Source organism: Triticum urartu, chromosome 7 (genome assembly GCF_003073215.2).
Source record: "Triticum urartu cultivar G1812 chromosome 7, Tu2.1, whole genome shotgun sequence".
Classification (NCBI taxonomy): domain Eukaryota; kingdom Viridiplantae; phylum Streptophyta; class Magnoliopsida; order Poales; family Poaceae; genus Triticum; species Triticum urartu.
In genome coordinates this window covers 19702889-19724540 of record NC_053028.1, presented here as the reverse complement: position 1 = coordinate 19724540, position 21652 = coordinate 19702889, and the positions used below count along the sequence as shown (strand labels likewise).

The 21652-nt window shown below is 45.1% G+C and overlaps 2 protein-coding genes and 1 long non-coding RNA gene across 5 annotated transcripts; 1 reads left to right on the top strand and 2 right to left on the bottom strand.

Moving 5' to 3' along the window:
* Positions 1 to 11204: 11204 nt before the first annotated feature.
* On the bottom strand, positions 11205 to 16181 carry LOC125525233 (disease resistance protein RPM1-like). Of its 2 annotated transcripts, none has more exons than XM_048690236.1 (5): positions 15964 to 16181; positions 15724 to 15884; positions 15157 to 15288; positions 11744 to 14669; positions 11205 to 11643 (listed from the first exon to the last, which is right to left on the bottom strand). In XM_048690236.1, exon 4 carries the CDS (start codon positions 14511 to 14513, stop codon positions 11772 to 11774), a length of 2742 nt encoding a protein of 913 aa, XP_048546193.1. In that variant the 5' UTR covers positions 14514 to 14669; positions 15157 to 15288; positions 15724 to 15884; positions 15964 to 16181; the 3' UTR covers positions 11205 to 11643; positions 11744 to 11771. The 2 variants fall into 2 exon arrangements, with proteins under 2 accessions (XP_048546193.1, XP_048546192.1); XM_048690235.1 differs by having other exon boundaries at positions 11744 to 14594.
* Positions 16182 to 16318: 137 nt separating this feature from the next.
* Positions 16319 to 16995, top strand: LOC125525235. Its single transcript, XR_007291207.1, has 2 exons — positions 16319 to 16452; positions 16582 to 16995. It is a non-coding gene; the product is annotated as an uncharacterized LOC125525235 (long non-coding RNA).
* Positions 16996 to 18189: 1194 nt separating this feature from the next.
* On the bottom strand, positions 18190 to 20677 carry LOC125525234 (disease resistance protein RPM1-like). 2 transcript variants are annotated; one of them, XM_048690237.1, is made up of 2 exons: positions 18457 to 20677; positions 18190 to 18342 (listed from the first exon to the last, which is right to left on the bottom strand). In XM_048690237.1, the coding sequence occupies exon 1, from the start codon at positions 20438 to 20440 to the stop codon at positions 18494 to 18496; it is 1947 nt and encodes a 648-aa protein (XP_048546194.1). In that variant the 5' UTR covers positions 20441 to 20677; the 3' UTR covers positions 18190 to 18342; positions 18457 to 18493. The 2 variants fall into 2 exon arrangements, with proteins under 2 accessions (XP_048546194.1, XP_048546196.1); XM_048690239.1 differs by having other exon boundaries at positions 18469 to 20677.
* Between the last annotated feature and the right edge of the window lie 975 nt (positions 20678 to 21652).

Sequence of the window (21652 nt, the reverse complement as noted above, 5' to 3'; positions counted from 1 at the left end):
GACGGTTAGCGTTTAGGTCCGACGATTACGGAGGCGATCGTGATCTGGGTTGCGCGCTAGGGTTTCTCCGTCTCGCCGCCGGTGAATCCAGATTGTGGTCGTCGCCCTGTGCAAGGTTCCCATCCCGTCCCATCCACCAGAAACCTTCCGTGTGCTCCCTAGGGCGCGCGGTCATAAAACACTTCCAACCCTAGGAGGAGGAGGAGGTGCAGGCGTCTGGTCGCATGGGAGATCGGGGGATGGAAGGGGTGGCAGGGCTGATGAAGGGCTTGCGGCTGTCAGAGGAAGAGAGGAAGGGGGTCAAGATCCGGTACTCAGCGAAGGAGAAGGGGAAGGAATCGGAGTTGAAGGCAGTAGGCAAGGTCATGTCTGAGAAGCTGGCACACCCGGATGCAATCTGTCTATCCCTTGGCAAGGTCTGGTGCCCTATCAAGGGGATCGGGTGTAAGGAGATTGGAGTGAATCAATTCCTCTTCACTTTCAACCAGGAGTCCGGGAAACGTAAGGCTATCGAAGACGGGCCATGGATGTTCGATAAGGAGTTGGTGGTGGTGGAGGATTATATGCCAAGGAAGAGGCCGGAGGACTATGTGTTCAATAATATTCTGATTTGGGTTAGGGTGTATGATTTGCCTCTCAGTATGATGAATGAGGAATCTGCGGAAGAGATTGGAAACATTGTGGGACAATTTGTGGAAGCGGATACTGGTATGGATGGGAACACTATAGGCAGGTTCCCTCAGGTGAAGATTAGGATGTATATTGACAAGCCCATCATGAGGGGTTTTACTCTTGAGGAAGATGAGGCAGAGAAGAAGGATGGCCAAGGCATGGGCAAGGCTGCAATGGTTAGTGGGGAGGAGGAGGGTGATGGTGAATGGTGCCGCTTCGAATACGAATTCCTTCCGGACTTTTGCTATACGTGTGGTGTTATAGGGCATGGGGAGAAGGACTGTGTTACTAAGCTGAAGAAAGGAGAGAAACCACAGTACGGTAGATGGCTGCGGGCTGACATGGGGCATCATAGAGGCCAGATGGATGACAAGATGTGGAGAAGCGCTGGTGGGAGACAGGGAGGGTCAAGGGAGTATGGATTCAGCCGGTCTAGTGGGCGTTCTGGCAGTGGGAGTGATAGCCTGTCGTGGAGGAAAAGTGATTCCCGGTCTGATCGCACGAGGAATGGAGGACATGAGAAAGATGAGGAAGTCACAAGCCCTGCTAAGAAGATTGTTGCTCCACCCAGGAGGTCGGGAGAGCCAAAGAAGCTTGTGCTAGTTGATGGGACACCGCAAGCCAATGCTGGGCCGGGCGTGCAGGGAGGTGTCTCGGGATCGGTTTAGACAAATGCGGGCAAGGAGGTGCAGGATGTCGGTGCTGATCACAAAGGAAAGGGTGATTGTGCTGGAGGGAGTAGGAATGCTAGCAAAAACCCAGGAGGGAAACGCTACAGAAAGAAGAGCCGGGACAAGGCTAGTTTGGAAGGAGAGCTGGCAAGGGAGGCGAGGGAGGAGGTGCTAGGTCAGAAGCATGGTAGAGTGGAAGAGGAGGAAGTAGAGAAGCTAGGGAAGAAGGGAAAGGCGGCGGAGGTTCCTAGCGATGTAGTAGTGGTGTCAATTGTCCAGGAGGGTGAAGCTACCAACTTGATATCGGCCGGGCTGCCAGAGCAGCCCCGCCGGGAGCAATGAAACTTATTGAATGGAACTGCCGGGGGCTCAGGAACGGCCCGGCGGTTCGTAGCCTCCTCGAACTGGGGAGGATGGAGGAGCCCGATGTTCTCTTTCTGGCGGAGACAAAATTGTCAGAGAGGGAGTTAGACAAGTTCCGGTGGATGTTGGGCCTAGCTCACATGACTGCATGGAACCCGGTGGGCAGGAGCAGAGGTGTTGCGTTGTTCTGGAGAAGGGGGGTTGATGTAGCTCTGAGGTCATATGGGAGAAGGCATGTCGATGTTTACGTGTCTGAAGAGGATGGAAGAGTTTGGCTGTTTGCGGGGGTCTATGGCGAGTCCGAATCGGAGCGGAAGAAGGAGACTTGGAAGATGATGCGGCTTCTTGGGCAGCAGCACCAGCAGGACCGACCCTAGCTCCGTTTGGGTGACTTCAACGAGATTCTTTCGGGAGATGAGAAGATTGGGGGCGCTGACAGGGGCCAGCGACTCATGGACAACTTCAGGGAGGCCTTGGAAGTTTGCGACCTTTGCGATCTAGGCTATGAGGGAGACAAGTTCACCTGGAGGAACCATAGTACAGACTTGCAGACATATATTTGCGAGCGCCTTGATCGAGCGGTTGCCAATGCATCTTGGTGCCGGCGGTTCCCCGACTTCTCCATCATCAATGGGAACCCGCGTCACTCTGATCATAGGCCAGTAATCGTCTGTACGGAAGGAGGGAACAGGAGAGTGGGAGGAGGCGACAGGGGGTTTCGGATTGAGGCGTGGTGGCTTCAAGAGGAAGGATGTAGTGTTGAAGTTCAGGGAGCATGGGAGGAAGGGTGTTTGGAGGGGAGAGGAGATGTTGCTACGGCTCTGCGGAATGTGGCAGGGAGGATGAAGCGTTGGGGGAAGGAAGTGGCAGGGGAGCTGGAGGAACGTCTGAAGAAGGCTCGTAGAGCGCTGGAGTCTTGTATGCGGGCGCCGGTGTCTGAAGAAAAAATTAGGGAGGAAGCTAGACTGCGCTGTGCGGTGGAGGAGCTCGAAGCTAAAAAGAATACAAAAGCAAAGCAACATTCGCATGTGTCCTGGCTGCGTGATGGCAACAAGAGCACCAAATATGTTATGGCAGTAGCTTCAGCAAAAAGGAAAGCCAACAGAATAAAGAAGCTGGTGAAGGAGGATGGATCAGAAGTGAAGGAAGGGGAGGAGCTTAATACTTATGTTTGTTCTTATTTTCAGGACCTCTTCACCTCTACGGGAGGGCATCGGTTGGCTGAACTAATCACTAAGGTTCAACCCCGGGTGACAACGCCAATGAGAGCTATATTAGAAGCTGAGGTTACAAGGGAAGAAGTGAAGGCGGCGCTTGATCACATTGGCGACCTAAAGGCCCCCGGCCCAGATGGCATGCCCTCTATCGTTTATAAGAAGCATTGGCATTTCATGGGGGACAAAGTTGTTGATGAGGTGCTCGCGGTACTGAATGTAGGGGCTTTACCCGAGAGGGCTGGAATGATACAGTGGTAGTCTTGATTCCAAAAGTGAAGAATCCGAACAGAATTAAGGATCTCCGGCCGATTAGCTTGTGTAATGTGATATACAAGCTAGTCTCCAAGGTTATCGCGAACCGGTCGAAGTTAGTGCTACCGGACATTATCTCCCTAAACCAGAGTGCTTTCGTCCCCGGCAGACTTATTACTGACAATGTGCTAGTAGCTTATGAGGTGTCACACCACTTACTGAACAAGAAAAGAGGTAATGAGGGAATTGCCGCAGTGAAAGCAGATATGAGCAAAGCGTACAATAGAGTGGAATGGGAGTTCTTAAGACCAATGTTAAATAAGCTTGGGTTTGGGGCAAGATGGGTTGATCTGGTCATGCATTGTGTGTCCTCGGTTCGCTACCAGATCAAAGTTAATGGAGAACTTACCCAGCAGTTTACTCCTTCACGTGGACTGCGCCAAGGGGACCCGGCATCGCCTTATCTATTCGTCATCTGTGTTGAAGGTCTTTCTGCTCTTCTACATGAGGCCGAGGAGTCTCGGAGGATCGGTGGGGTCAAAATATGCCAAAATGCGCCAATGATCTCGCATCTGCTCTTTGCGGATGATTCGGTCTTGCTCATGAGAGCTAGACAGGAGGAAGCACTTGCTATGCGGCAAATCTTGGATCTGTATGAGGACTGCTCTGGGCAATGTATTAATCTGGAGAAGTCGGCGATTATGTTTAGTCCCAACACTAGAGATGAAGCGAAGGCTGCTGTCAAGGACGCCTTGCAGATCCAGAGCGAGTCATGGAATCAGAAGTATCTAGGGCTGCCGGTGCATGTGGGAAAATTAAGAAGAAAGGCCATGGCGGGCAGGGTCTATGGATGGAAGGAAAGGTTGATCGCAAAATCGGGGAAGGAGACGTTGGTTACCACCGTTGCACAGGCTATTCCGACTTTTGCTATGTCCTATTTTTATCTCACCAAATCCTTTTGTGAGGAACTTAGTGCTCTAGTGGGGAATTATTGGTGGAGCCAGCAGGATAAAGAGCACACTACACACTGGATTAGTTGGCAGAAACTCACTAAACCGAAGGCGCAGGGAGGTCTTGGCTTTAGGGATATGCACGGATTCAATATTGCAATGCTGTCCAGGCAAATATGGAGACTTATTCAGTTCCCAGACTCTCTTTGTGCGAAGGTGTTGCAAGCACGTTACTTTCCCAACGGGAAAATTCTTGAGGTTGTACCAAGAGATGGTATCTCGTACCCATGGCGCAGCTTGCTTCATGGTCTCCAGCTGTTTCGGGAAGGTTATATCTGGAGGATTGGGGATGGAACAAGCGTAAGGATTTGGACTGACCCGTGGATTCCTCACCCCTGGTCGCGTCAGGTTATTACTCCTCGAGGAACAAATATCTTAGAGTGGGTCAGTGATCTTATCGACCCGACCACAGGAAGCTGGGATGTGCAGCTAGTTAGGGACTCTTTCTGGGCTGATGATGCTAACCACATTCTTCGGATACCATTGCGGGAAGGTGTACAAGATTTCATAGTGTGGCACTATGATACCAAAGGAGTGCACTCGGTGAAGAGCGCCTATAAACTCCATGTTCAGCTGGAACAGATCAAGACCGACGCGGGAGCTGGTGGGAGCAACAGCGTGCCGGGCAACCTGGACAGGACAGATGATGATGCATGGATTGTGGAAAATACCTTGCCCGAAGAACATCCAAATGTTCGCGTGGAGGCTCAAGCATGAATCCCTTGGCCTGCGTACAAATGTGGCAAGGAAAGGTATTCCAATCGCGGACACCAAATGCCTCTTCTGCGGTAAGGCTGACGAGGATGGGGCACATCTATTTATCAAGTGCAAGCATGTGAAAGAGGTGTGGAGGGACCTAGCTATGGAGAAAGAACGCCTTGAGCTGGAAAAGATCTCGTCCGTGCATGTAAAGCTGGACTTCCTTTGGGACCTAGATGTAAAAAAGCGCCTACACGTGCTCACTTTTTGGTGGCTGTGGTGGTCAAATCGAAACAAGTTGAGAGAGGGACAAATGCCCAGCCGGCCTGCTGATGTGGCGAGGACAACGAGGAGTAATGTCCTGGATAAACCCCCGCCAGACAAGTGGCAGCCTCCGGCAGAGTCGAAGTACAAAATAAATGTCGATGGGTCATTTCTGGCAGGGCAGGATCATGCGGGCTGGGGTGTGGCTGCGAGGACGGCTGGCGGTCGACTTGTCTGCGCTCGCGCGGGAAGAACGGAGAATATTCATGACCCTTTCGCGGCCGAAGCTGATGCCATGTCTCATGCAATCAACATGGCAGCAGATCTTGGCATGGTGCGAGTGGTGTTTTGAAACTGATTCCCAGCTGCTAGCTGAAGCTCTGGATATTCATCAGTCGGACTCCTCGGCGTACGCGGCAGTGCTGGAAGATATGAAGTACCAGATGAAACTCTGGTTTTCGAAATTCAATGTATCAGTGTGTAGACGGGATGCGAACTCTGTCGCTCACGAGTTGGCCAGGATTGGCCGTAGTAGTGCTTCTGACCACTGTATGCAGTGGGACTCTAATGTACCAGCCATTGTTGGCGACTATGTTTTGGGTGATATGCCCAAGCTCGGTTAAGTAATAAAGCTTTATTGCTTTCAAAAGAAAATTACAGTCCGAACCCCATTACTAGCCTACCAACAACATAAATATTTATCTGGTTCCCTAGGTCTGTGAATCATTAGGGCCACCTTATGCTTGCCTGCCAACTTCCAATCAATGAGATCATTCTTGATTCGATCCAGCACCTATTCTTCTGTCGAGTTCTTGTGGTCAAAAATCCGCGAGTTCTGCTCCTTCCACACTGACCACCACGTGAGCTGCACTAACGAGCTCCGTTGTTCCCTATGCATCTCCGACACCTGCTGCCTTGATCTCGACCACCACTCCCGAATGTTCTCTGAGGCTGGTGACGGGGCAAGGGTCACTGGCAAGTTGCATTTTTGCATTATTTTCCCCTACAAGCTCGCCATGAAAGGGTAGCAAGCCAGAAGGTGCTCGGGCGTCTCACGCTGAGCATTGCAGAGGCAACACGTCGGGTTGTGAGGCCAGTTTCGCTTCGCCAGGTTGTCCCCTGTCAAGATCTTCCCAAGCACCGCCATCCAAGAGAACACTTTGCATTTCAGTGGTGCCTCCGACTACCAGATAAGTTGCTTGTAGCTCGTCCTCACCGATCCCTCAAACTGGATTGCATAGGCAGAATGAGTGGAGAATTTGCCGTTTGTCGTCCACCGCCAAGAGACCATGTCCCGCTGCTGGCCTAGCATGGTGTCCTGTAATAGCATCCACATGGCCTAGCGTGATGTCCTGTAATAGCATCCACAAGGCAGTGAACTCTCTGACCGCCTGCGGCATAAGATTTCCCCTGAGATGACGTGTCCACCGACCGCCGATGAGTGCATGTGCCACGGTTAGCCGCTTTCGTGTGCAGACGCCAAACAGAGCCGGGAAGCGGTGGCAGAAGCTCATCCCTTGCATCCAAGGTTCAGTCCAAAAGCAAATGCATTGCCCATCCCCGAGGTGGAAGTTAACTGAAGCCACGAACAGTGCACGTACTCTGGCTGATCATAAACTTGCTGCTCATGCTAGAACTAATGGCTGTTTTTTATGATGGGCAGTGTGCCATGTAGTATGACCGATGTAATCCTGAAAGACTGTACTCGGGGCATAAGGAATATATAAAGCTCTCTTTTCCCTCTCTCTCTTTCAAAAAAAAAGAGGAATCAGACAAGCTCATATTTCGTGTGTTGTTGGCAGTTGTAAATGCGTTCTTGTTACTCTGCTATCATATATCATGTCCTGCTTTGTGCTGGACATAATTCGCTATGTAGCAACTTTTTATTTTGTGAAGAACCACATAATAAAGAGGTCATTTTTTTGGCTTCAGCTTCATGTTCTTATTTCTCATGGTCTATTGATAATATATAATCTGCAGGAAATAAAAGTTATTTCCTGGTAAACACTGGAGCATGTTGTTTGTCTTGAGTTTCAGCTTGAATGCTGAGTAAATGCGCACCGGAGGCAGCAAGGAACGAAAGAATCCAGAAGCCCTGGATTTTATTTTTCGAGAGCTTCAGCATGTTAACGGTCCACGCCAACATGCGAACACTCATGTTAATGTGCATATCTACTGAAGCTCTTTTTTTATATAAGTAACCAATCTGTGTAATATGTAGGGTCAGCAGGCTATCTCAGCATTTTATTTAACACAATACAGACGCAAGCGCCAAGCGCTCATGTACATGCGCATACACTCATCCCTATAAACGCATATACACACACCCTATCCTTATGAGCACCTCTGAAAGACCGAGCCGGCATATCATCTTGAAATTTACGAAGTCACCATACACACCTCGTCGTCGACGGGAACGTCTCCTCCCACTGAATGCGCATCACCGAAAATCCTTACATAAATCCAGGAATAAATGCGAGCACCAGGACTTGGACCCTGGTGGGCTGGGGATACCACAGTCCCTCTAACCATCCAACCATAGGTTGGTTCACAGCATGTTGATATTTTTGTGGAATTCTACTTTCTATGAATAACATCTTCGTCGACGTCAACGAGGCGGAGGCTCGCTAACCCTTTTTTTATAATGGAGAATATATTAATATCGTGAAGATATCAATTACACTCAGTCTCCGCACTTTCAAGATGTCACAAGACATCCATAATGCACACAGTCAAAGAAGAAAAACAAAAAAAAACAAAGGAAAAACAAAGGTCCCACCACAACGATGAACTCCTTTCAGCAGTAGCACACCAACCACCACCAAATACAACACCCTGAAAACAGAAAAGGTCTTCAAAAGCAATGCCTTCAAGAAGGGAACAGTGCACAAGCACCGTCGTTGCCGATCCAATATCTAAGGTTTTCACCCTGAAGGAAGTCCTACCTCTCAAAATAATTCCTTCAGCAAGGCAATTGCCAGGCACAACCAATGAAGGTCAGACCTTAGGTTTTCATCCTGAAAGTCACGACTCGGCACCCAAAGAGCACCACCAAAAATGAAATACTGCAATGTTGCCGCCCTCACTTATCAGTGTTGCTTCTGAGATTTATCAAACACCTGGCTGACTCCATCGCCACCAAGGGCCCATCCGACTAATTGATCCTCCGATCTCAGCCACCATGACCTTCTCCTTCCTCGTCTATTCCATGGTACAACTTGTCGTACGGCAAATCAACTTCCTCTCATGCCACAACCTTGTCGAATGTCACCGACGCCTCCTCACACTACTAGGGAAAAACTTATAGGCAGACACTTACTAGTAGCGCAGGTTTATACCCCTCGCGACTGCTACTTACTAGTAGCGCGGGTTTATAACCCTCTCTACTACTAAGTTGATAGTAGTAGCGCGGGATTATACCCCTCGCTACTACTAAGTGGTGGCTACTATGTCCCCCGGGACATGCCATAGTAGTAGCGAGGGGTATAAACCCGTGCTACTACGTTGATAGTAGTAGCACGGGTTTATACCGCTCGCTACTATTAAGTACATTGTTTTGAAGAGCCCTGAAATCCCCATCTGCTTCCCCAAATCCTTCCTCTCCCCCGTCACTCTCCCCCTCTCTCTCCCTAGGCTCTCGCATGGACCTCCTACCCATGTGCGCCTCCTCCTCCATGGCGCCAAAAGAGGCCGCCGGTGTCCCGGAGCTCGCCGGTCTTCCCCGCATCTCCATGCCACCACGCGGGAGCACCTCACCACTAGCAACCAACCCCCTGGTACCTCCATCTCCTTCCTCTCTCCCTCGTTTTTCCTTTTTTTCTCTTTCCCTCTAGTTTGACTCACCCTCTCATGTCCTTGCCTGTGCAGGTCGTCGCCATGGACGACCATGAGCTCACTGCCTTTGCTGCGAAGAGGAGCCCCACGCTGCCGCCTTGCTCGGCCATGGATCCGGGCCCTCTGTAGCAGCCGTCACTGGATCTGGTCTACGCTGCCCTTCGACACCTCCGGCAACCCCCGCCCTCGCTAGATCGAACAATTGCTGCCATTGACAGCATGCACGGGATTGAGACTTTTTTTGTTTTTGAAATTAATAGTAGTAGCGCGGGTGGCAACCACGCTACTACTACCCACGCTACTACTACAAGTTAGCTGTAGCGCCGTTGTAGTAGCGCGGGCACCCGCGCTACTACTAGCTGTTTAACCGGCGCTACTACTAAGCTTTTCCCTAGTAGTGTCACTGCCCTCCTCCCCTTGCTTTTCATTGACACCGCACCGCAGAGTGGTTTTTCTAGCGGTCCGGGTTTCTACCGGGTACTCGGATGCCACATGATATAGCGATGAGATTCGTGCAGTATTCGCGGTCAACATGAATAGGGCATGTTGTGTACCATAGCGCAACCCATGTGTGCATCTGTACATGTTGCATACCATTAAATTCAATACAATGTTGGTTGGTTGCGGGGCCAGAAGTTGTCTAGGTCATTAAGTATTTGAAAAATATTGAATAAATATTTGAAAAATGTTAATCAAACATTCAGAAAAATGTTGAATCGAAATAGAAAAATTCTTGATCATGTATTAAAAAAATGATGAATATTTTTGGTCATGTATATAAAAATGTTAATCAAGCATTTTGAAAAAAAACAATGTTGAACAAGTATTTGAAAAATGTTAATCAAGCATTTGAGAAATGTTAAATGTGTATAGAAAAAATGTTGACCATGTATTAAAAAATAATAAAATTTTGATCATGTATATAAAAATGGTAATCAAGCATTTAAAAACATGATGAAAAAATGTTTGAAAAATGTTAGTCAAGCATTTAGAAAATGTTAGATGTGTATAGAAAAAATGTTGACCATGTATTATAAAAATATTAATCTTTTAATTTGAAAACTATTAATTAAGCATTAAAGAAATTTTAAAAATGTATAGAAAAAAAGTTTACCATGTATTCAAAAAATGTTAATCCTGTATTTAAAAAATATTAATGAAGCATTTGAAAAACATTAAAAAATGTGCATATAAAAAATGTTGACCATGTGCTTTACTTTTCTTCGGACCATTCTAATCAGGATTTTCTTTAAACTTTGCCACTCTGAAAATCTGTCTCCAAAGAATCTTTTACTGTTCAGTGGAAAATGGCACTTGGTTCATATTCACTCTTCATGTTGATCTCTGGTACTTCTTCATCTTCTTTGTGGTCACAGCGGCAGATGCTTCCTCTCTTATAACAGGTAACATCTGGGCCATCAAACAATCAATATGAACAGTGAGTGTACATACAAAATCCGAGTCTGAGAACATATTCTAGCATCAACAAGTAATCTCGCTCTGCGCCCTGAGGGTTTGTTCTGTTAATCCCCAGCACGAGGGGATTGGAGATGATTGGCGGGCATTGAGGTGGGTTTTGACTTGTTGGGGATATAAGCCCCTTCAACCCCCTTGATACCCTTCAGAACCGAACGAGGCCTAATACAACATCTTACCATAGCCCAGAGCTATGGGGCTATCAAGGTATTATTCTCCTCCATACATACATGCTGCAGGCATGTAGAGCATACGTACATCAAAATTCTGATGCATCTAATGTTTGCATAGACCAGCTATCTATTTTGTGCAGACAACGAGTAGCGATAACATATGTACGTGAAGTCAAACTCACCGAAAGAACTTGAAGCTTGGTATCTAACATCATCAAATTCCTTTCTTTTCATGACACAATGCGTACCATTCAGACCATAGCATCAAGTATTTACAGACCTGGGGTACTCCTAAATGTCGTAACTTGCTCTATCGCACACACACACAAAAAAAAAAGATCGAATCTGGGCATAGATCAAGAAGCCGCTAAAATACAAGATGGGCACTTCCTGACTTAGCATCCGGTCCGGTGTCCACTTACCTTGGTTGACAGAAGCAGCAAATGGCGACAATGTCAGTAGTGGCCTTCTCCCTCTTGATAGTAGTGGGTATCGAGGCAGAGATAGCGTGCATGCGGTGAGATCATGGGCTGGCTGTGCCATGGTGCTGCTCACAATTAACATCTGAGCATATGAATCACAAACAAAGTCTTTTATTTAACAGCCACAGCTGAAGCAGGCGATATCGTACATAGTTCACAACCAGCGCACACGAATAGAAGGAAGTAGTTCAAACAGGTAACGCAAAGGGGAAAATAGTCTGAAAATGAAAACACGTCATACAATAAGTGGCATCTTATTACAGCTAATTATCATGCTTGACAAGAAGCACCAGAAGTAGCAGGAGCAGTGGTAAACGCAGGCAGTAGCAGCATCAGAAGTGAACAAGTCCATACACGTCTTGAAAAAGCAGAGGAAGCGCTAGGCCGCTAGCTGAAGTTTCATCTTGTAAACTCAGAGTAGCAGCAGCAAACACAGGCAGTAGTACGTCTTGTAAACGCAGAGGAAATCCAGACCGTATTGTAGTATATATATCGGCAGCGGCACGAACTTATAACTGACTTAATCGAATCTGCATAACCAACACCCTATCTTAATTCTTAAAGTAGTAAGATTAAAGACGAGGGAGGAATCAAGTAGTGGTACTAGTTGGTAATAGCTTGCACGCGTACCTACGCATTTCACGACCAGTGTGGCAGGTCAATCTCGGAGAGTATACCACCACCGATCCCCTCCAATTGCAGAACGGCGCAGCTCCGCCAAGAAGTCAATGGTTATTTCGCGGAAGTTTAGATACTGGAGGGGCAGGAGGAACTCAATGCCAGCTGGGACCTTCGTCATGCTGCTGAGGTTGTGTAAGCATAATGCCTCCAGGCTCTCCATGACACCTTGCTGTATCTCTAGCCGACTCAGATTAGGCAGGCCGCCGAGATAGAGAATCTTTAGCTTGGGAAACCACCCCGTGAGAAATGCCAGCTGCTCTCCGTTGTATGCTCCGGTAAACTGTAGATATGTCAAGTTTGACAACCGAGAAAGGGATTGCAGGGGGTCTTCTCTCAGTTGTGACCATAACAGAGACAATGAATACAAGTTCTGCCCCCCATCAGCTTGGAAGAGAGGAGACTCGTCCAACACCCCTTCCGCTAGTCGCCCCATCAAACGTAGCTTTTGCAGGTTTGGCAGGCAGACATTCAACAAGAGAACCTCACTATTGTCACTTGCATTCAGATCTAGGCTGGACAAGTACCGCATCTGACCTAGAGACTCACTGATGCGTCCACAGTAAATTCCCTTCACATTCCATAACCTCAAGCTTCTCATTTGCCTCAGCTCCCCTAAATGCCTAAGAGACTCATCTTGTGCTTCCAATGCTTGTAGCGTCTGCATGTTTGTTAGATTTCCAAGACCATTGGGGATACGCACACCATATTTAGAAAAATTTCCTTCTCGATGAATTACTATCACAGCAAATAAGTGCCTAAGCTTCTTTAGTTTCACAATCCCACTGGGAAACTTATGTATGTCAGATTCATAAAGGTCGAGTGTCAACAAATTTGAAAGGTTCTCAATAGTCTTCGGGAGCATCTTCACCTTTGAACCCCGCAAACCCAAATGGCGGAGATTAAAAAGATCCCCAATAGCATCTGGAATCTTCTCCATGGGTAGACCACTTAATTCTAGCACTGTCATATATCTTGACTCTGTGCATAGCAGAGGTAGTAAAGTGAATGATGACTTGCTACCGCCCAGTGTAATGACAGTACGAAGTTGGTGCATATTGGAAAATGGCTCCTGAATATCCTTCTTCAGTTTGTGAAGCACCAACCGACGTCCATCCATCTCAAGAGACTCCACACACTGATCCTCATAACTAACACCAAAACAGTTTTTCTTGCACAAATCAACTGCCAGTTCACGTACGAGATCGTGCATTCTGAATTTCTTCATCCTACCAAAGTGGTTCCTCTCAATAAGTTGTAGCATGTTTCTGTCAGTCAACTCCTTTAGATATCCCTCCGCCACTTCTTCTAATGTGCATTCACCTCTCTCCTGGACGAACCCCTCCGCGATCCATAACCGCACAAGTTGTTTCCTTTTCAAAATATAGTCTTCTGGAAATAAGCTGCAGTACAGGACACAACTTTTCAAATGTGTTGGAAGATAGATAAAGCTGAGATGAAAAACATTCCTGATGTGATCGAACTCCGGATTATTAATCAGCTCCCAATTTAATTGGGAATTTATTCTTCTCCATTCTTCCACAGTTTTCTCATGCACAAGGAAGAGGCCACCAACTAGCACAATAACAAGAGGCAATCCTTTGCACTTGCTAGATATTTCATCAGACAAAGGCTTCAACTGCACTGGACATTCATAATTCGTATCTCTTGAAAAGGCTTTCTTACAAAAAAGATCCCGTGCCTTGTCTTCGGGTAAAGCTTCGAGTGTTAAGATGCACCCTTGAGAGGCAAGTGCAGCAACACGGCCTACCCTTGTTGTGATTAGCAGCCGGCTGCCCTTCTCATTATGAATACATATCCTAGACAAATCATTAAATACTTCTGGAGTCCAAATATCATCCAAAATGATCAAATACTTGTGTTGCTCTAAAAACTTCTTTAGCGTCTCTTGAAGGCATGTGATGTCCATATCCGCAGTGTTAGATAGAACACTGTCTTTATCTCTAGAAAGTTCCTTGATTATATTCCTTAAGACATCTTCTCTAGAATAAGTTTGAGAGATGGAGACCCATGCATGGCACTGAAATTTCTCCCTCACATTCCTGTAGACATTTGCAGCTAAAGCTGTCTTACCAAGCCCTCCCATTCCAAGCAGTGCTATCACGGAGCGTTCCAAATGATCACCTGCCAACCACTGCTGAAGTAATTCTCTATTCTTGTCGACCCCCACTAGATCTTCCTCCTCAAGGCGACGTGAAATGTTTGCTAGCTCTTGGGACCTCTTGACAATGTAGTCCGAGCTGCTTGTATCCTCATTGTTCACGAGAACCCAACGGGTTTTTGTCTCTGATAGGTGTGAAAGGTCTTTCTCTATTTCCTTCACCTTAAAAGCTATCTGGTTCAAAGAAAGTAGAGATCTTGGCTTTTTGAACCCATTCTTCAGGAAAAAGAAAAAACCAACATCATGTTCCTGACCAACTAGATACAAGTACTCATCCACCATGTCCTCCATCACATGTGCTACTTTCCGTACCTCCCCCAACCAGATCTCATATGCTTTTTTATTGCGGTTTCGAATGTCCATTTGACACAGAAATTCATGCATTAAACGAAGCTCCCTCACAACACGATCCATGCCACGCTGTAATTCTAGTAGTTGCGTGCCGTACTTCACAAACAGTGCACTGGCTTGGTTTGCCGCTCCATTTGCTAAGGCAATTCCAATCTTTTGAATGGCTAGAAGAATCACAGTCTCCGCCATTATTTTCTGATATGTGCTAACGTCTCACTGTTGGGTGGTGGCCTAGCTGTTTATTCTTCCTCAATATAATTAGGATGGCAACTGAAAATGAGGTAAATGATGTACTAATTAAACTTTAGCGTATCATGCTAGCATTTGCCAAAACACTTTAAAAATCTGCAACCACGGTAGAAAAGTGAAATAAGAAAAACCTTTCAAAGTAATCATCCTAAACTCTTATTTCATGATGTTAGCCTATCTAACTACTCCCTCCGTTCCTAAATATAAGTCTTTTTAGACATTTCAAATGGACTACAACATACGGATGTATGTAGACATATTTTAAAATGTAGATTACTCTTTTGCCTCCGTATGTAGTCACTTGTTGAAATCACTAGAAAGACTTATATTTGGGAACGGAGGGAGTATAACCCACGAAATCAAACAAAAGAGTACATACAACAGGCAGGTCCATGAGAATTTTAAAAAGCTCAGGACTATGCTATAATCAACTGCAGCAAACTTAATTTCATTAACTGACAAGAACAAGTGAAACTCGACCAATAACTGACCATACATGATCTGCTTTTGTATAGGGACATCTCAAGTTCCCAAATGTTGAAGTTTTAACAAAGTAAGGCAAAGAGGGACCAAGATAACATACCTGCCAGCTCGCTAATATGAACGTAGGCTAATGTGACAGTTCCAGGTAGCTTACTTCCATATTTTTCTCAACACCCATCTAATAGTATATCCATATGTATGAAGAAACAAATAGCTAGAGTTGTTGATTAAGCTGCAAGAAAGAAAGATGTAGCGAATCAAGAAAATGAATAAGTAAGCAAAGTTATAATGTCATAGGAGTCATTAGAAAAAATCAATATACTATACCGTAACTAAAACGACCTTAACTCAAAGGAGCAGTCATGCTCACTTTAGTATATCTTCGCACGACAATAATGTTTGACTTTAGGAAGCTAGATATTCACACACTAGTGTATCCACGATGCAAGTGCATAAGCCAATCAGGTGCTAAGCATATCGCCTCTAACGAGCATTATCAGGCTTGCAAATTTAGAAAAAATACATCAAGAATGGTTTTTGATTCACACAGAGGGAGATTGCTCTAAGTACAACCTAAGATGGCCAGAAAACTAGGTGTGCAGTTCTGAATGTGAAAATATCAAGATAGTCTCATTGATCCTCAAAAAGAAGAGAGAGAGAGAGAGACCTCTGTTCTTGTTGTCATTGAAGCTTAGTCATAGAGATCCTGAACTGTCGACATGACCGAGACTGTTCTAGCTTGTTGGTGAACACAAGTAGCTGGCTTTGATCTTCAGCTTGAGGTGTCCTCCTTGTTCTTCTTACCCATGAAACCGCAGAACAAACCACCTACATGGTTTGTAAAACTGATCATTTTTGCATCGACTTATAGCTATAATATTGGCAAGGGAACTAGGTAGGAACGCACCTAGACGGTAAGCGGTGTAGATCTGGAGCTCCTCCTTGTGCGCTTCAGGACTTGAAATTCTTCAAAACTGTGTCATGGCTTGGTGATAGTATGGAATAATACTAGTCTTGTTGCCGAAGCCGTCTCAAGAGAGGCAGCTACTAAACCTGCAAGTCAAGTCAGGTCAATGGTAGGTGTGGCTGAAGCTACTTAGAAATTGCTGTTTCTTGGGTGACCACGCAGTTCTAATCGAGCCAAATGGAGCCTTATCTCTGGCAATCTGTAGCAGCATCCAGATCCACTCATCTGGTCCAACTTCCATCCACGGAATTCTACACCACATCCCTTTCTCTCTCGATCGTGAAAACAATCGCTGAAATTATTGGGTACTAGTAAGAGTGCTTGTGTCACCTACACATTCCATTGGGTGGTGTACTAAATAAAATAATTTTCTGCAAATTTTCTGGCAAATTCCATTTGGTAGTGAGTAATTATGGGTGAGCGGGTCAGGTGATAACTAATTACTACTCCCTAGCTCCATCCGACAATATAAGAGGTTTTTGCAAGCTAACATAGCTTGCAGACTAGAGAATTATGTACTGGGGCTCAGCATGCTGTCTGAATCTAGATATTTTGCAGGTCATCTTGAAGCCGTCTCAATGCTGCTCCTCTTTGTGGTTGAAGCTGTCTGCGCTGAAGCTCAATTGTTTTCCGGCCCCATGTATGCATTATTTGGAAGCACATTCAATCGCCGCAACGATCACAAACCCCATGCCTTCCTTAATGGTGGTAGGTTCTGAAGACATCAAAAGAGGCAAGATCAAGTCAATGATGTCCTTCTTGTGGCTGAAATTACTTTGATCCTGCTGTCTCTCTGGTGTGGTGTCCGCGCAGTTCCAGTCGAGCCAAACAGAACCATTATATTTAGCCAAACAGAACCATTACAAATATTGTCAGAAAGTATTTGGAGTCAGCTTCTATTGCTACTCCAGTATATATCCTTCTTTCTCTGTGGCCATAGTGAAGATACAGGTGGTCTATTTTTGTTCAAAATTTTGGTACTTGAGTTGAATTTTGAAAAACCCACTTACCGGTGGTTGCCCTGACAAATGGGCGATAATAGTGGTTGCTACAACAGGACCAGCAGAATTTTATATGGGTTCAGATTTGCTCTCTGGATCTATATATTTTGCAGGCCAGTGTCCTTAACTAGCTTAAAGCTGTAGATAAATCTGTAGAAACAGCAGTTTTAGGGTTGGTTCAATCTGAAACCAATCTGAATTTTGTAACGGGATTCAGTCTTCCTGTCTGAATCTAGTTATTCTGCAGGTCGGTGTCATTATTAATTAGATTAAAGCTCTAGATAAATCTATGGGAACAGAGATTTTTCTTAATCAGTGCATTAAACAATGCTAATTAATTGCTGGTTCTTCAGGAGTAGGAGCTTGAGGAATATGCAGAGAAGTAAACAATATCTGGACGTACACAACTAGGAACAAGAGCAAAGTGGCATACTGTTGCTAATTAAATACAGTATATTTTCTGATGAAATCATTACCCAGCTAGCGCTTGAGATATAATGATACATGCATGTCCCGCGATCTAATGAAACAATAAGCACCAAGGGACAGTTTAAGGAAACCAATCTTACATAAATCGGGCTGCTGAATGCATTGTCTGTGAAGCATAACATGGTTTGGTACAGCTTCAACTGCAACCCCCCATATCATCTAGGAGTAGAAAGTAATTTGATTACATCAGCTCACCCATCGCCTCCTCCATGTGTCCACGTTTTTAAAAAGGAAAATCTTAAGGACATGTATAAACAAGCCGTGGGCTTTCCAAAACAATTTCACTGCATATTTCTCAAGAAAACAAGGAACGTAATCCAAGAAAGAAACAACATTCACAGATGTCCAAAATAAGAGATAATAAAACGGGACACAACAAGGCTAGCAATAAAACAGACAGGCAACAACCATAGTGACAACAAAAATGAATGCCTAAGCAATAACTAAGAATCACAAACTGAGTCTTTTATTTATTTAACAGACACAGCTGGAATATGTTCAGAACATGAATGCACACGAAATAGCAGTATACAGTTCAAACAAGTAATGTGAAAATTAGTCTGAATATGAAAACAGCACTCGCCTTTAGCCACAACCAGAACAAACCAATATGAAAGATTGTCACACTTGACAAGGAAAAGCACACCATGGCACGAACAGTGGCGGAGATGGAACAAGCAACAAATGGTGCGTGTTGAATAAAAGCAGAGGAAACCCAGAAAGTATGCACAATCAGCAGCAGCACGAGCGTACACTAACATTGGAATCGGATACTCCTTTTTCCTTGATCTAAACATCATAGCGAAGCATCTTCTTTTCCGCCGGTGACCTACATAGCCAACATCAGATCACATCAACACATTACAGAAGATTATAAGAGACAAGGGAGAAAGCAAATAGTGGTACACTGGTTCTAGTTGGCAAGTGAGTAGCTACTGCTTACTTATGTACATACACATTTCCAAACTAGTCTGGGCATGTCAATATCGGAGAGAATACACCGCATGGGCCCCTCGAATTGCAGAACATTCGCGTAACAATGTCAAGAAGTCATCGGTGATTTCCTGGAAAACCAGACGCTGGAGAGGCATGAGAAACTCAATGCCAGGTGGGACCTCCATCATACCGCTGAGGTTGACTAAGACTAATCTTTCCAGCCTCGCCATGGCACCTTGATGTATCTCTAGCCGATTCAGATTAGGCATGTCTCTTAGAACGAGAATCTTTAGCTTGGGAAACCACCCTATGCAAAATGTCAGCTGCTCACCGTTGTATGCTCTAGTGAATTGTAGACGCGTCAAATTTGACAACCGAGAAAGGGATGGCAAGGGGTCTTCTCTCAATTGTGATAAAGATAGATTCAATACATGCAAGTTCTTCCCCCCAACAGCTTGGAAGAGAGGAGACTCGTCGAAAGCCCCTTCCACTAGTCGTCCTCTCAAATACAGCTTTTGCAGGCTTGGCAGGCAGACATTCAACAAGAGAACCTCGTTCTCAGCACTTGCATTTACATCTAGGCGCATCCGAACTAGAGACTCACCGATGCGGCCACAGTAGTTTCCTTTCACATTCCATAACCTCAAACTTCTCAGTTGCGTCAGCTCCCATAAATGTCTGACAGACTCATCTTGTGCTTCCAATGCTTGTAATGTCTGTAGATTTGTTAGATTTCCAAGACCTTTGGGGATACACATACCACTGCAACATTGAATCTCTCTCCAATCTGGGTCAATTGTTTTCTCAGCAAATAAGTGCCTAAGCTTCTTCAGTTTCCCGATCCCACTAGGCAACTCATGTATGTCAGATCCATGAAGGTCCAGTGTCAACAAATTTGAAAGCTTCTCAACAGACTTCGGGAGCACCTTCACTTTTGTATCACGTAAACACAAATGGCGGAGATTAAAAAGATCACCAATAGCATCTGGAAGCTTCTCGATAGGTAAACCACTTAATTCTAGCACTGTCATATATCTTGATTTGTTACATAGCAGAGGAAGTAGAGTGAATGATGGCATGCAGCCATCCAGTGTAATGACAGTTCGAAGGTGGTGCATGCTAGAAAATGACTGCTGAATATCCTTCTTCACTCTATGCATTACCAATCGACGTCCATCCATCTGTAGAGAACCCCCACACTTATCCCCGTATATAGTACCAAAACAGTTCTTCTGGCACAAGTCAACTGCCAATTCACGTAAGATGTCATGCATTCTGAATCTTTTCATCCTACCAAAATTATTCCTTTCAACAAGTTGCAGCATGTTTCTATCAATCAACTCGTTCAGATAGCCTTCTGCCACTTCTTCTAATGTGCTATCACCCCTTCCATCGATGAACCCCTCTGCTATCCATAACCGTACAAGTTGTTTCCTTTTGAGAAGATAGTCTTCTGGAAATAAGCTGCAGTACAGGAAACAACTTTTCAAGTGTGTTGGAAGGTAGATGAAGCTCAGATGCAAAACATTCCTTATGTGATCAAACCTTGAATTGTTATTTAGCTCCCAACTCAATTGATCATTAATTCTTCTCCATTCTTCCACAGTTTTCTCGCGCACACACAAAAGGCTACCAGCTAATACAATAACAAGGGGCAAGCCTTTGCATTTGTTAACCATTTGTTCGGACAAAGGCTTCAACTCCAAAGGACATTCATGATCAGTATCTCTTGGAAAGGCTTTTTTACAGAACAGATCCCATGCCTTATCTTCTAGTAAAGGTGCTAGTGTTAAGATGTGTCCTGGAGAGGCAAGTGCAGCAACATGGCCTTCCCTTGTTGTCATTATAATTCTACTACCATTATCATTATTAGTAAGCACCCTAGACAAGTCATCAGATGTTTCTGTAGTCCAAACATCATCCAATATGATCAAATATTTTTGTTGCCCCAGAAAACTCTTCATTGTCTCTTCAAGGCATGTGATGTCCATAGCTGCAGTTTTAGATTCTGTACAGATGGATGATGCGGATTCTGTACCGCGGATATCAAATAATGCATGATGTTCTCTGTCACACTGACATTATCTTTGAAAAGTTCCTTGCTTATATTCTTCAAGACATCTTCTCTAGAATAAGTTTGAGAGACGGAGATCCAGGCGTGGCACTGGAATTTCTCCCTCGCCTTCTTGTACACATTTGCAGCTAAAGCAGTTTTACCAAGACCTCCCATTCCAAGCAGGGCTATTACAGAGTGTCCAAAATCATCGCCTGCCAACCACTGCTCAAGTTTTTCTCTGTTTTTATCTACCCCCACTAGATCTTCTTCGTCAAGGGAACGTGAAATTTTTGCTAGATCTTGGGACCTCTTGACAATGTAATTAGTGCTGCCACTATCCCCGTTGTTTATCATGGGAACCCAACGGGTTTTTGTCTCTGACAGGTGAGTAAGGTCTTTCTCTCTTTCTTTCACCTTGACAGCTATCTGGTTCATAGAAAGCAGAGAACTTTGTTTTCTGAACCCCCTTTTGAGGTAAAAGCAAGACCCTGTATCATGTTTCTGTCCTACTAGATACAAGTACTCGTCCACCATGTCCTCCATCACATGTGCTACTTTCCGTACCTCCTCCAACCAGCCGTCATATACTTGACTGTTGCAGTTTCGAATGTCCATGTGACAGAGAACATCATGCATTATGCGAAGCTCCCTTGCAACACGACCCATACTGCCATGTAGCTCCAATAGTTGTGTCTTGTACTTTGCAAAGTGCACGCTGACATGGTCTGCCGCTCTAATTGTTGATTTGGGTTATGGCAAATCAACAATGAGTTTCAGTTTCTCGAAAAAGATTTTTCACCATACTTGTAACATAGCTGTTACGTTGTGTTGGTGGATGTTCTGTCACGGTAATTTTTTGTAGTTCTCAGTATGCATATAGCTTAGTTTGGCTGCTGCTAGCGGGTTTAGCTACTCTACTCCTCAGGCTTAGCTGAATATAGACTTGTTATTGTTACTTAATAGTGGGTCTTTCAGAAATGCTTGTAAGCTTCAGTGCTACTGATTCTCATGATCAAAATACAAGACATGCACTGTATCTGCATCAGTGCATATGCTTAAATTCAAAATAAGTTACCATCCATATCATTTTAGAAGTTTCAGAATGTCTAAATCTTCTCCCAGAAGATATCTTTATAAAAGAAAAAAA